This window comes from Gracilinanus agilis, chromosome 1 (assembly GCF_016433145.1).
Source record: "Gracilinanus agilis isolate LMUSP501 chromosome 1, AgileGrace, whole genome shotgun sequence".
NCBI classification, from domain to species: domain Eukaryota; kingdom Metazoa; phylum Chordata; class Mammalia; order Didelphimorphia; family Didelphidae; genus Gracilinanus; species Gracilinanus agilis.
The window spans coordinates 622,720,059-622,736,525 of record NC_058130.1 but is presented as its reverse complement, the minus strand read 5'-3'; the positions used below and the strand labels follow the sequence as shown (position 1 = coordinate 622,736,525).

At 34.2% G+C, this 16,467-nt stretch overlaps 1 protein-coding gene across 1 annotated transcript in view; it reads left to right on the top strand.

Annotated features, from left to right (window-relative positions):
• CNGB3 (cyclic nucleotide gated channel subunit beta 3) overlaps window positions 1-16,467 on the top strand; it is a 171,208-nt gene that overhangs the window by 137,245 nt on the left and 17,496 nt on the right. The window contains exons 15-16 of the mRNA XM_044683791.1: window positions 1,334-1,452; window positions 6,372-6,501. Of these exons, the coding sequence (XP_044539726.1) occupies window positions 1,334-1,452; window positions 6,372-6,501 (249 nt within the window). The remainder of the gene's footprint in view (window positions 1-1,333; window positions 1,453-6,371; window positions 6,502-16,467) is intronic.

Here is a 16,467-nt window from a genome sequence, read left to right as displayed (position 1 = left end):
GCTGGGTAGCTCAGTGGATTGAGAGCCAGGCCTAGAGACGGGAGGTCCTAGGTTCAAATCTGGCCTCAGACACTTCCTGTGACCCTGGGCAAGTCACTTGACCCCCATTGCCCACCCTTACCACTTCCACCTATGAGCTAATTCACAGAAGTTAAGGGTTTAAAACAAAAAAAAATAATAATAATAATAATTAAAAAAAGGATATCTTGTGGATGAGGGATTAGATGGATCTGATTAGCCCAAGATGGCACAATCAGAAGCATTAAGTGAACATTTCAAAAGAGAAAAGACTTGTTGGCGGAAAAGACTTTCCAATAAGGAAAGCCATTTGGAAATAGAAGGAACTATTTCAGTAGGTAGTGGGTTCTGCCTCATGAGAGGGCTTCAAGAGAAGACTAGATGATAATAACTAGCATTCCTGACCTGGAATCAAGATGACTTATCTTTATGAGTTTAAATATGGCTTCAGACACTAGCTGTGTGATCCTGGGTAAGTCACTTAATCCTATTTGACTCAGTTTACTCACCTATAAAATGTGGTAGAGAAGGAAATGGCAAATTGCTCCAATATTGTTGCCAAGAAAAACCCCAAGCAATTACAAAGAACTTTACAAATATTACCTCATTTAATCCACACAATGTGGTACTATTGTTATTCCCATTTTAGCAATGAGGAAACTGAGGCCAACAGAAATTGATTTGTCCAGGTTCACATAGCTAAATTTGAACTTAAATCTTCCTGAACCCAGGTTCATCAGGCCAACTCAGTTTCAGACTAGAGTTTCAAAGCATATCTAATTAGTGTCTATAGTAAAACCCAAATAGCAATCTTTAATGGCTCATGTTGGTTTTTTTCTTTTAAAGGTACAAATTCCCACATTACAGGGTTCTTATTATAATTATTCACAATAATGTTACTTTTAGACTTGAGAAGTGATGGTGTCTCCCTTCAGGTTGAAACTGGGCAATCACTTCTCAAAATATTACAGTAGGGATTCCTCTGGGGCAGAAGTTCTTTGACTGGTGTGCACAGATCCAAAGGAGTCTTTGATAGATCTCAATGAGTCTGTGAAGTTAGATAGGAAAAAATACATCTTTATTTTCCCTAATTTCTAACTCAAACTCAGAATTTCCATCAATTATGAATGTAGGCAATAAGTATTTGGAGAGAAACAAGACTACTAAAAGACCCCACAATGAATAACAAAGGGTTAGGAAACCCTGCTTTGGGGTAAAGGTTGGACTACATGGTCACTCAAATCTCAAATTCTTTGATTCTGTGGATACACAAAATGATCTTTCAAATGGACTGTTATTTCTTCTTTGCTTCCAGGGAGAGATTGGCAGAGAGATGTACATCATTAAACAAGGAGAAGTTCAAGTTCTTGGAGGTCCTGATGGCACTAAAGTTCTCGTTACTTTGAAAGCTGGAGCTGTCTTTGGAGAGATCAGGTATCTTAAAGATACTATATTTTTAAGATATTATTCAGCTAGGTAGCTCACTGGATTGAGAATCAGACCTAGAGATGGGAATTCCTAGGTTCAAATCTGACCTCAGATGCTTCCTTAGCTGTGTGATTGTTCTTGGGCAAATCACTAAACTCCCATTGCCTAGCCCTTTCTGATTTGCCTTGGAACCAAGGCACAGCATTGATTCTAAGATGGAAGGTAAGGGTTTACATTCAGGCAGAAAAAAAATTTCACTGCTGAAAGCCAGCCAGCAGCTCCAGGGGGTCTGGGGAGGTGTACAGTTTAGGTGAGAAAGAAGAGAGTCAGAGACACAGTGGATTTCCAGAAGCTATTCTGAGCACTTCCTGTGAAATTTTATTTTTTAAATCTTTCTCTCACAGTCACACAAATGCTGGAAAATTTTACATTTCAAAATCAAAACATAGAAGAACTCAAGGTTATAGAAAAGTTGGCAAGCAAAGTACAATTTCTCATATCGATTACATTTTAGTCTAAACAGATTTCAAGGCTACTAAGACCTTACGTTATCCAATTATTATTTTGATAACAGACCTTCAACATATTTCAAAAGTGAATTAGAGTGTGAGAACCATCAAATTTGGGGGACAATTCTAATGTGGGAAAGTAGTGAAGTGTGAGAATATTTTGGTTTATTCATACCATGTCCTTGTCCTTCAACTCTTGAGGCAGAGAGAGAAAAAGATTAAAGCAGCTTCTGCTATTTTTCTGAGGGTATGAACTATTAACTCATTAAATGCTGGTTTATTATAGAGTAATTAGGAGATTTCTAGAAAGGGATTTTATATCTATACTACAAAACTTGAGGCTATACTAAAAATATAGATTATAATAATTTCAATAATAAAAAGTGTTGATCAGAAGTCACACAGAGGGGTCTGATTGGGTTATCCATCCATCTTGTGGTCTGATTTTCAGACTATAGGGATCAATGTAGGGCTCTGCCATCTGCATTGACTTGATGGTACCCTGATGGGGGACCCTTATTTCTCTGAGGGGCTCTCAGCATTTCACCTCCCATAAAATTTTCATTGGCATTCCCCACATTTGCCAGTATGATGCCTTTAAAATACCTCTATAAGGAAGAACTGTGGAAGTAGAAACACAGAAGAAAAACTGCTTGAACACATGGGTTGATGAGGATATTATTGGGGATGTAGATGCTAAACAATCACCCTAGTGCAAATATCAATAATATGGAAATGGGTCTTGATCAATGATACATGTAAAACCTAGTGCAATTGTGTGACCAGGGGTGGGGGAAGGGGAGCAGGTATTTGGGGAGAGGGAAAAAACATGAATCATGTAACCATGAAAAAGTATTCTAAATAATAAATAAATAAAGATACCTCTAGATCAGGCACAGTATATGATTCCTGAGGGCAAAGACTATTAATACAGTTTATACTTGTGTCCTCAGCACCTATCACGTAGTGTGCACTAAAATTTTATTGTTGATATTTTTTCTCTTGGTTCACAGAAACTAAATAAATAAAAAATGTTGCCAATAAATCCTTATTTTTAAAAAAGAATAAGAAATATTTAACAATCTAGGAAGATTATATTTATTTACAACAAGTCAATAAACAAAAAACATATTTAGCATTGCTATGTACAAAATGTTTTGCTAGGCTCCAGGGATAAAATCACAAAATCAAAAACAGTCCTTGTCCTCAAGGAACTTATATTCTACTGGGAAAAAAATAACAAATACTCGTGTAAACAATAAAATTCTGCAGAGGCAGAGACAACACAAAATGGCAGCTGATTGGACTATTGGAGTTGAAAGAAAATCATGGAGAATAAAGAGTCAAGGATAACTCCAAGGTTGTGCCCTTTGATGTCTGGAGGGCTGTGGTTCTCTCAATAAAAATAGGTCAATTTGGAGGAAGAATGCATTTAGAGAGAAATTTGGATTTGGATGTTATGCTCAAAATTAATTTCTAGTAGGCAGTTGCTGAGGTAGGACTAGAGTTCAGGAGAGGTAACATGGCTGAATATATAAACCTGGGAGTCATTTGCATAGAAATTTAATTGAAATTATGAGATTCAATAAGATCACCAAGGTAGAAAGCATAGGGCAATCCTAGAAGAGGGTCCAGGACAAAACCTTGAGTGTGATAACACTTAGTGGGTGGGAAAAGAATGAAAATACAATAAAAGATATTGAGGAGGAATGGTCACACAAGAGGAGAATCAAGAATTAATCATTTTAGGAAAGCCTCAGATGAAGAGAGTATCCAGAAGAAGAGGGCAGTCAACAGTGTCAGAACCTACAGAAAAGTCAAGCAGAATGAAGTACTGAGAAAATATCATTGGATCTAAAATAAAAGATTGCTGGTAATTTTGGGAGGGGAAAGTTCTGGTCAAATAGTCATGTTGGAAGCCAAAGTGCAAGGGACTGAGACATAAAAAGGTGCTATAGAAATAAATGGAGGCAATGAGAGAAGACAATGGTAATCTAAGGGTAGGATGTGAAAAATAAAAGAAATGTAGGGGAGAGCAAGGTCAAGTGAAGGTCTTTAAGAATGAGGAGACGTTAGAATATATTTGACTGGAGATAGAGAAAAAATAAGCAAAAATGCAAACTAATAAAGGAGAGTGATGGATAGAATTAAAAATACAAATGGAAAGATTGCTGTTGACAGGGAGAACCACATCTTGGTAAACAAGAGAATAAGAAATGTGGGAGGCAGCTGGATGGCTCAGTGGATGGAGAGCCAGGCCTAGAGACAAGAGGTCCTGGGTTCAAATCTGGTCTCAGACACTTCTTAGCTGTGTGAGCCTGGGCAAGTCATTTAACCCCCATTGCCTAACTATTACCACTCTCCTGCCTTGGAACCAATACATAGTATACATACATAGTACCAATACATAATACTGATTCCAAGATAGAAGGTAAGGGTTTGAAGGGGAAAAAAAAGAAAGAAATGTGAAGAGGAGTTTTAAGGTATGGAATAAAGAAGAAAGAACTCAACAAAGATTGCTTCTATGAAATCTTAGATCCATAAGCCATGGTAAGAGTCAACAAATTTTTATACCTGGACACCAAGATTTTGCTTTCTTTTCTTGCAATTGATGAGTGACATTGACTATCTGACAACATTTTATCAGTGGCAAGAAGGATTTGGGAACAGACTAGCTGTTTGCTTTCCTGAGGGAGAGCTCTTATAAAAGCCCATGAGAAGAGAAAATAGTGGTGACCAGTGATACCTGGGACATAATACATGAAAACAGCATAATGCATTGGAAAGGATGCTAGATTTAGAGTCAGAGGACCTGGGTTCAAACCCCACTTTGTAACCTACTACCTATATGATCATGGGCAAGTCATTTAACCTACTATATCTAAGTTTTCTTACCTGTAAAGTGAAAGAGTGGAATTAGATGAACTATGATGTTATTTCCAACTTAAAATTTATAAGCTTATCAGTTATGAATGTAGGTGTCCATACATACTTTATCCTATTAATATAATTATCACTGTTTATGTAAAATAATATTCCTTTACCCATTTATCATATTTTTAGAAAATAAATTCTTTTATTCTTGCAAAATAATTCATGAGTGACTAAGAGTAGGATTTCCTTTACTTCCAGACCACATTCCTTTTATTCTTCCTCCCATCTCACCAAGCAAAGGGAAGAGGGATTGAAGACAAAAGAATTATTAAAATATTTTCTTTATTCAACAATCCTGCCCAGGCTGGCAAGACAGTTCCTTCTTCATCCTCTCTTCCATCTTTTCTGAGTCCAAGTCAGATGAATCAATATGTATTTTCTAGGCAGTTATAACATTCAAGTGGATTGTCTACTTTCTGATTTTGTCTTCCTACTTCTCTCTGCTAAAACAGTTCATACATCTTATTTAAGCTTTCTGAGAGTCAAAGTATGAGAGAGTCAAGGTAAAAATTATAATTCTGTATTACACAGAGCAAGCACTTAATGTTGATTGATTGATTGATTGAAAAAAATCAGAGGATAATAGAATTGTAGAGTTAGAAGAGAACTTAGAGTACATTTGCTATTATTATTATTACCACAACTCCTCTACAGCAAGCCTAACTCAGAAGGAACTTCTAATGAAGGAGGAATAATTATGAGCATGAACATGTTTATGTGTCAAAGTGAATCCTCCTGTAAAAATTAAAATGAATATATAATAATAACTTAAAATATTATGTTTTTGTAAGATTTATTAGTAATCACTAGAAGTAAAGAAATAAATAAGTAGCAAAATAGAACCACATGCCATGGCTAATCCACCCGCTCCACCAAGCTGCCATAGGAAAGAAAGAGCACTAGCCATGCCTGACCCCTGTTTATGACCATTAGAGGTCAAGATCTTATTCAGGATAATTCAAGAGAAGTTCAGTTTACAGCTAGGTATGGGAGTAGAGATTAGCTTCCCACACCAGCTTGGCAAAGCATAATCTGACTATATCAAAGATGTTGACTCCAAAGGTCAGTTGTTGCACTCTTAAATGAATACTAAAAGCTTACAAATTAACTGGGTTTATTGGGTAAGCTGATGGGAAGATAAACTGAGAGTAGGAGAGAGGGTAGTAGATAAACCCTGATTAATCTTGCCTAAATTATGATAAGTTTAAATAATATTTTAAACATAAAGATATCCTAGGAGCAGAACTCAAAGGGACCTTGAGGGTCTCCCTCTGGCTCTGAGACTTAATATGGAATCTATTAGATGTTGAAGCCAGAGACTAAAGTCTCCTGGGTCAGAGGCTGTTATATATCTATTTGATTTGATAATTAACCTTGAAATAGAATAAAAGTTCAATGGCTTTGCTAGTGCAAAGGTGATCGATATGGCTAGCAATACAGTTAACCCTGCCTGCCTGCCTAAACCAAACTCCCACCTCCCAGGGCCCAGAGAGCAGACACCTCCCTGCTTCCCAGCCCAAAAGAAGAAGTCTCCCCTGAGAGGTCTGTGCACTTCAATTTATACCCCTGTCCCAACTGTCGGATTGGCACATGTCCAGAGCTGCTTTGCCAGGTTCTGAGTTCTAAAGTGGCAAACTGCTTTTTTGTACCTATATAAAATGGCTGACTATTTCTATATATCACACCCCTCAATTTTATCCCCCTAAGTCAGCACGTAAGGACAGGAAGCTAGTGGGCTCTTGAGAAATGTAGTTCAAAGGCCCAAAATTTCCAATAGCACACTTTCAACTTTAATAGTTCATTGTAGTCACAATCCCTTTGGTGTGAGTACTGTCTACTGAGGTGCAGATCACAATCCATTCAAGCTTTTTTGTCCCCTGTAATTCTTGTCCCTCTCTTCCCTTTTATTCTCTTTAGCAGACCACCTCATGTGCTAGAGGTCTTTTGACATTCTGTTGTCACCTCTGCAGTATTCTAGCGATGTATTTGTCATACCACCAGTAACAAGTTGATACGAGTAGACAGAGAATTGAATCTGGAGCCAGGAAAATCTGAGTTCAAATCCTGTCTCAGACATTTACTAGCTATGTGATCCTGGACAAGTTATGTAAACCGTTTGATTTCATTTCCTCGACTGTAAAATGGGGATAATAACAGCACCTACCTCTCAGAGTTGTTGTGAGAATCAAATGAGAAAATATTTGTAAAGTGTTTAGTACATAGTAGGTGCTTAATAAATGCTTGTTAAATTAATAATTCCTTGATCTCATTAACAAACCATCCACATCCTGTCCCAGCCATTAATCTCCTATATGTATATATGTTTTAGGCTACTTGTTCTCCCCAAGAATCATTTTCAGTAATATGATGAGGACTAGAGTTCATAGATCCACTATGTGTCTCTGTGTTGTAATAAGGTATCTTGACCCTTAATATTGATTCGTATTTATATTTGCCACTAGTTGCTAGTCTTATTTTGTTTGACTTTAGTTCCACAGAAGGATCAATATTGGAAAATGTTTTATAGGATTGCACATGCAAAATCTGTATAAGATTGCTTAACATCTCTTGGATGTAGAGGAGAAAATCCAAGACCCAAAAAATTTTTAAATGTTGGATATTGTTTTTATACATAATTGTTTTCAAAAAATAAAATGTGAAATGAAGGGAAAAAATAAAATAAAATACCTTTAGTTTAGATATTTAACTTGCCTACCAGTCTTCTTCTCTTCAGTAGTTATAACTAAGAGCAATAGTGGAAGTTAAAGAAAGGTACATCTAGACTTGACATAAGGAAAAACTTCCTAGATGTCCAAAAAATGGAATAATAGGAAGCAAACACCTCACTTGAGATTTGCAGGAAACAGTAGATTACTGAGGATGCTATAAAGGAGATTCTTAGGGAAATATAAGATATAATAGATGGCCTTCCAACTCTGAAATTCTGTGATTCTGTGGTTGTATTTTTTACTATTTTGAGCCTTCACCTAGTCTTCTAAGTACATTTTTCTGTTCTCTAGCTATTTGAGGAAAGTTTTGTGTTTTTTTCTCTTTTGGCTCACCAAACACCTGGAGCTACATTTATTCAACCCTTCTTTAGAGAATCCTTAAAGGCAAGGAATGGGATCACTGGATGTGAATCAGAGAACTAGATTCTTCCTAATTTTATCCTTTATCTGCTATGAGACCTTGTGAAAGTAATTTGGCCATTCTATGACTCAGCTAATTATAGCTGTAATAATTGGAATCTTAAAGCATGCCACCTCTTTGAAATTTTGGAAAAATTAATTATCTGACATCTATTAAGGATTGAGAACTCCCAAGAGAAGGGTGCTTTGTAAATAAAAAATATTATAATTGTTGCCTGTTGTTATTATCACAGGAGGAAATAGTATCCAGGTGCTGTTCAATCACAAATGAAAGAAATCCTTTTTTTCTGATAGCAGCTACTTGTGCAAAATATCCTGTTACCAACCAGGTTCCTTCAGCCAAAGGGAAATGGGTTGATCTGTCAGATCACAAACACACTCAATTATCTGAATGATTCAAGCAAACGGCCATTTTTTGCCTGAATGGACCCTGTAATTGCTCCATCCCTACTTCATGCTTTGGCTATAGAGAAAGGGAGGTGCCACTCTGTCTTTTTCCCCCAGCTACTTGATGGTCACTTGATCATGGAGGCCAGAGCTTTTAATTCCAGAGGTACCATGCAAATGTCTGCCAAACATGCAATTGCTGGAAAAATTGAGCTCTGGCATTTACTTTTCAAAAATTCCATGATCTCTGTTAAAAAGAGCTAAATTAACCAAAATCATATGGGTTTGGAAAGAGGAATCCTCTCTTTTTTCCAAAAAAAAAAAGTGGGGGAGGGAGAAATTGAAAATTTCAGAAACAACGCTTTTTAGTATATTTTATTTTCCCTAATTATGTATAAAAACAATTTTTAATGTTCACTTTTTTACATTTTTAATTCCAAATTCTCTCTCTTACCTACCCACCCTTACTCACTCAATTCCTCCCACCACTCTCCCCTCCCTGAGATAACCAACCTAATATAGATTTTACATTGCGATCATGTAAAATGTTTTTTCCATATTAGTCATTTTTGGAAGAGAGATTGCACATATTAATGTGCAGAAGGAAAACAAGATCAAAATAAAGTGAGGATTCATAATGACCCACAAAGAAATTGTATAACATGTCCACATTTTAATTATAATCTTTGAAAAACACTTTGAAACACTTGTCACCTGATCTTAGACAAAGGTCCAAAGTCTACCTATAAATATTTTGGGAATGTTAGCCAGTTTTTCCTTCCTCCCTGAATGTTGCATTAAGCAGTAAAGACACAGTCCAAGTATTTTATTTAATAATTTTTTTACACAAATTTCTTGTTCAGTTATTGGAATTACCTTTCCCCTTTAAGTGAATCAATAGCAAACTTATATGCATCTGAAGGCCTGTTTCTTCATTATTTATTGCTATCATTCATAATAAATCAGTTTCTATCTTTAAAACTGAAGGAGAAAAAAAAGAGTGGCATAGAGCAGAAGTTGGCAAACTCTGGTCCATGGGCCACATCAAGTCTGCCATCTGTTTTTGTAGGGCCCACAAGCTAAAGATGGTTTTTACATTTTAAATTTTTTATTTGTCCCATGGACTATAGTTTGCCAGCCCCTCTGGTAGAGAAAAATTGTACTTGACGTCAGAATACTGGATTTTAAGTACAAACTCTGCTCTTTTTTATTTGTGCAAACTTAGGTAAGCCACTTGATGTTTCAACTGTGGTTTCCACAAAATTAGAATAATATTTTTACTACTTGCCTCATAGAGTTTTGAGAGTCCCTATAAATATTGATAAAGTTTTGATAAACATTGTATAAGTGTGAGTTATTAAGTAATAGGGCTATGGATGATGGGCATACTCTCTGCGGTTGCCTGAACCATGCAAGGAAAAATATGAAATAGATCATTTTTCTTCCGTTGCTCCCTTGTCCCTGTTTCACATCCTCCCCACTATTCTTCCTTTCTCATTCCTATTGTCCTATCACCAAGCACCAAACATTCTTTCACTCCTACTCCCTCACTGACCAGAATTTCCTTTAATTATGAATCTGCCCTTCCCAGCAATTTTACATGAAATTAATCCCTTCTCACACTAAAATGTCTACCTTTCCCTCTGTTGAAATTTACCATCCCAGAGAGAGAGAGAGACAGACAGACAGACAGACAGACAGAGACAGAGAGAGAAAGAGAATATTCTGCCAGAATACTACTTTGCTGTGCTAATGTCAATCAATAAATTAACAAGCAACTATCATGTGCCAGGTGCTGTCCCAGGCATTAGAGATTCAAAAACAAAACTGAAACAACCCCTGACCTTGACAAGCTTACAATCTAACTGGGAGAGAAAACATGTATGTAGAACACTTTCTCTGGACCTATCCTCCATTTTGCTCCTGTGCTTAAACTCATGGGATAGGTACCCCCAATGGACATCTACTATTCCAAGTATCAAGGTCCAAAGATACTCTATTCATTTATATTACAATGACTATAACTCAAAAGCCCCTACCTGTATGCTCACCTTTTAATGACAAGTCAGTAGAAACAATTAGTTCAAAGCAAAGGCATTTACTAAGTTGGCACAGTAAAAAGATTAACTACAAACAATTTCCCCATAAACCTGAGAACCTGGATGTTTTCTCTCTCTCTGTGTCTCTCTGTCTCTCTGTCTCTCTGTCTCTCTCTCTCTGTCTCTCTCTCTCTCTGTCTTTCTCTCTGTCTCTCTCTCTGTCTCTCTGTCTCTCTGTCTCTCTCTCTCTCTCTCTCTCTCACACACACACACACACACACACACACACACACACACACACACACACTCATCTCCTTCCTTTCCTCCCCCAATCACATACACTGGTACTGATGTGCTATAATGATTGAAATTCTTAAGAAACAATTTTTTTTTAATTTTAAAATTATTGACTGGTCAAGACATCCTGATCTGGTCAATTGACTCTCCCCACAATCAAGAGCAGAAAAAAAAACTTTCTTTCTCTCCTGTCCAGGCTTATACCATTCATGAGCTCACCACACAGTTCCTTCCCTCAAAATCCCAAGACATCCCTAATTGGCAAAAAGCCACCGAGAAAGTGGATTCAGAGACCTCAACTCCTCCCTCACGACTTTATCACAAGAGGAGAGTGTCTTGATGCAACTGGGAAGATGCCAGCATGGCTGCTAGAGCTTGCTAGTTTCTCTTAATCAAACTCTACCCCTAATCCTTTTCTCCTTAACAAAGATAAAATATTTCAATCAATTTTCATATCCTAGGGGAAAATTTAAAGTCTAGAGTTTTGCACTAAGTTCCAGTTTGTTTTGTGGGGGAGAGGAGAAGGTTAGGGAAAATTATTTCACATATCATAATTCAATGTTAATTTTCCACAGCACACATATATAGGAAATACATGTGATCAAAGTCACTTAAACTTTCAGGAGTCCTCCAATATCCTTTCTTTTCTTTCTTTTTTAACCCTTACCTTCCATCTTGGAGTTAATGCTATGTATTGGCTCCAAGGCAGAAGGTAGTAAGGGTAGGCAATGGGGGCAAGTGACTTGCCCAGAGTCACACCGCTGGGAAGTGGCTGAGGCCAGATTTGAACCTAGGACCTCCCTGTCTCTAGGCCTGGCTCTCAATCCACTGAGCTACCCAGCTGCCCCCTATCCTTTCTTTTCTAGAGCTATATTCATACTACTCCTCGGGTTATAGCATCTTGGCTAGATGAATCACTCAATAGAGTTCCTTGGATCTACTCCTTTCTGCAGCTCAGCTCCCAATAATTCTCCTTTTAATTCATACTTGGCTCTCTTCTCTACTGCCAGGGGTCATATTCCTTGAAATTGATTTTTGGGTGTCTCAAAATGAATGTCCCATAGGCATCTCAAACTCAATTTATCCATATAGAATTCAATATACCAACAGAACTCATTTTCTTCAAAAACAAAAGAAAATAATCCTCCTCTATCCTGAACCTCTCTATTAGTGTAGGGGATACTGCCATCTTCCTTGTCTCTTTTGGTTCAAGAACCTGAAAATAGACCAGCAGAGTAGAATAAAATATATATATGAAGAATGGAAAAATAGGAAGGGGAAACGGTTTGTTTTTTTTAAAAAGAGCTTTAAGTGCCAAACAGACAAATTTATATTTGATCCTATAGGTAATAATAGAGAATCAATGGAAGACATTAAGCAAAGGCTGGGGCAACATGGTCAGAACTATGTTTTAGAAAAATTGCCTTAGCAGATGAGCAGAGGATGAAGTAGAATGGGAAATGACTTGAAGAAACTGTCATAGGCCTGGTGAAAATTTGACCTAGGATTTGGCTGTGAGTGGAGAGAAAAAGACATCTGGGAGAAATGTTGCTAAGGTAGAAATGACAAGAATTTGGATAGATTTGATGTGTGAGGAGTCAAGAATAATACAGAAAGAGACATGCACGCAGAGTTTTATTCAGATTTATTATTAGAAAATTGTTGAAAATCCCTAGCAGCAGATTTTTTTTTCAATAACTTTGACCTAGATGCAAATTTTTCCCTAAAGAGGCTAGCTAGACATCAAAGATATGACCTTCCTCCCCCCAAAAGTGTGACCCCAGTTGGAAATATGTATTTAATGCTAAAAATGCTTAAAGTTTTCATCTCACTCAGTGTTTGATGTGATGACCTCTAGATAGAGAGCACTAGACTTTGCTTTGTTTCTCCTACAAAAAAATAATCTCAAGTGACAGTGAACGCTGTCAGCATAGAATTCTTTCTAATTTATGAAGTTTAGCAGGTTTCCTTTGACCACAAATATCAACTTTTTGTCCCAATTATTTGCCTGTTGTTCCCTATATGTCCCCAAAAGTGTACAGTAGGAAAAAAAAGTGAACACTTAGGCAATCTGTCATCATATCACACCTTCATAACAGCTAGGTAGCCAATCATTTAATTTCTTCAAGCCTCAGTTTTCTCACCTGTAAAGTGAAAACAATAATACTGACACAATTTATGTAGTACTTTAAGTTTATATACTACGTTAAGTTTATGTAGTACTTTAGGTTTATATGCTACTTTAAATTTATGTGGTACTTCAAGTTTATGTGGTACTTTAAGTATATATACTACTTTAAGTTTATGTAGTACTTTAAGTTTATATGCTACTTTACTTTAATGTGGTACTTCAAGTTTATTTGCTACTTTAAGTTTATGTAGTACTTTAAGTTTATATACTACTTAAGTTTATATACTACTCTAAGTTTATATAATACTTTAAGTTTATGTGATACTTTAAGTATATATACTACATACATTAAGTTTGTTTATATAGTACTTTGTTTAAGAGTATATACTACTTTAAGTTTATGTAGTACTTTAAGATTACATGCTTCTTTAAGTTTACATGCTACTTTAAGTTTATATATTACTTTATATATACTACTTTAACTTTATATATGCTACTTTAAATTTATATACTACTTTAAATTAAAGTTTGTATACTATTTTAAGTTTATGTGATACTTTAAGTTGATATGCTACTTTAAGTTTGTATACTACTCTAAGTTTATATGCTACTTTAAGTTTATGTGGTACTTTAAATTATATACTACTTTAAGTTTCAGTTTGTAAGCTACTTTAAGTTTATGTAGTACTTTAAGTTATGTGGTACTTCACACATTTATTTGCTACTTTAAGTTCATGTAGTACTTTAGGTTTATATTCTATTTTAAGTTTAAGTTTATATACTATTTTTAGTTTATATGCTACTTTAAGTTTAAATTTATATACTACTTTAAGTTTACGTACTACATTGTTTAAATTTATATGCTCCTTAAAGTTCATTTAGTACTTTAAGTTTATATACTACTACTTTAATTTTGTATACTACTCTAAGTTTATATAGTACTTTAAGTTTATGTGGTACTTTAAGTATATACACTACATTAAGCTTAAGTTTATATAGTGCTTCGTTTAAAAGTACATACTACTTTAAAATTACATCCTAATTTAAGTTTAAATGGTATTTTAAGTTTATATAATACTTTAAGTTTGTACACTACTTAAGTTTATATGCTACTTTAAGTTTAAGTTTACATATTACTTTGTTTATGTGCTATTTTAAGTTCATGTGGTACTTTAAGTTTATATACTACATTAAGTTTATATAGTACTTTGTCTAAGTGTATATACTACTTTAAATTAATGTAGTTCTTTAAGATGACATACTACTTTCAGTTTATATGCTACATTAAGTTTATGTGGTACTTTAAGTTTATATGCTACTTTAAGATTATATGCTACTTTAAGTTCACGTGCTACTTTAAGGTCTTATACTACTCTAAGCTTATATATGCTACTTTAAGTTCATTGGGTACTTTAAATTTATATACTACTTTAAGTTTATGTAGTACTTTAAGTTTTTATGTTTCTTTAAGTTTATGTGGTACTTTAAATTTATTTGCTACTTTAAGTTTATATATTACTTTAAGTTTATATGCTATTTTAAGTTTATGTGGTACTTTAAGTATGTATACTACATTAAGTTTAAGTTTATATAGTACTTTGTTTAAGTGTATATACTACTTTAAGTTTATGTAATACTTTAAGATTACTTCCTTCTTTAAATTTACATGCTATTTTAAGTTTATATACTACATGAAGTTTATATACTACTTTAAGTTTTTGAGGTACTTTAAGTTCATATGCTACTTTAAGGTAAAGTAAGTTTATATGTGCTACTTTTAGTTGATGTGGTATTTTAATTGTATTTACTACTTTAAGTTTATGTAGTACTTTAAGTTCATATGCTACTATAAGTTCATGTGGTACTTCAAGTTTATTTGCTACTTTAAGTTTATGTAGTACTTTTAGTTTATATACTATAATTTTGTATATTAGTCTAAGTTTATATAATACTTTAAGTTTATGTGGTACTTTAAGTATATGTAATACATTAAGTTTAAGTTTACATAGTACTTTTTGTTTTTAAACCCTTGTACTTCGGTGTATTGTCTCATAGGTGGAAGATTGGTAAGGGTGGGCAATGGGGGTCAAGTGACATGCCCAGGGTCACACAGCTGGGAAGTGGCTGAGGCCTGGTTTGAACCTAGGACCTCCTGTCTCTAGGCCCGACTCTCACTCCACTGAGCTACCCAGCTGCCTCCCATAGTACTTTGTTTAAGTTGTTTACCCTATTTTAAGTTCATGTAGAACTTCAAGATTACATGCTACTTTAAATTTATATGCTACTTTAATTAATTTCATGTGGTAATTTAAGTTTATATACTACTTTAAGTTTATGTGGTACTTTAAGTTTATATGCTACTTGAAATTTATGTTTATATATTACTTTAAGTTTCTATATACTACTTTAAGTTTATGTGGTACTTTAAGTTTATATGCTACTTTAAGTTTGTATACTACTCTAAGTTTATATGCTACTTTAAGTTTATGTGATACTTTAAGTTGATATACTACATTAAGATTAATTTTATAAATTACTGTAACTTTGAGTAGTGCTTTAAGTTTATATACTACTTTACGTTTTTATGCAACTTCAAGTTTATGTGACACTTTAAGTTTATATAATACATTAAGTTTATGTGGTCCTTTAAGTTTATATACTACATTAAGTTTACGTAGTACTTTAAGTTTATATACTACTTTATGTTTGTATACTATTCTAAGTTTAATATAATAATTTAAGTTCATGTGGTATTTTAAATATATATACTACTTAAGTTTCACTTTATATAGTACTTTGTTGAAGTGTTTATACTACTTTAAGTCCATGTAGTACTTTAAGATTACATGCTACTTTAAGTTTATATGGTACTTTAAGTTTATGTGCTACTTTAAGTTTATATACTACTTTAGCTTTATGTGGTATTTTAAGTTTATATCCTACTTTAAGTTTATGTGGTACTTCAAGTTTATTTGCTCCATTAAGTTTATGTAGAACTTTAAGTTTATATACTATTTTAAGTTCATGTGGTACTTTAAGTATATATACTACATTAAGTTTAAGTTTATATAGTACTTTGTCTAAGTGTATATACAACTTTAAGATTATGTACTACCTTAAGATTACATGCAACTTCATATTTATATGCTACTTTAAGTTCATGTGGTGCTTCAAGTTTATATAAGACTTTAAGTTTATGTAGTACTTTAAGTTTGTATGCTACTTTAAGTTTATGTGGTACTTCAAGTTTATATGTTACTTTAAGTTTATATAATACTTTAAGCTTATATACTACTTTAAGTTAATGTGGTACTTTAAGTATATATATTATACTACATTATGTTTAAGTTCATATAGTACTTTGTTTAAGTGTATATACCACTTTAAGATTATGTACTACTTTAAGATTACTTGCAACTTTATGTTTATATGCTACTTTAAGTTTATGTAGTACTTTAAGTTTATATACTACTTTAAGTTTAAGTTTATTTAATACTTTAAGTTTATATATGCTACTTTAAGTTTATGTGGTACTTCAAGTTTATTTGCTACTTTAAGTTTATGGAGTAAAGTTT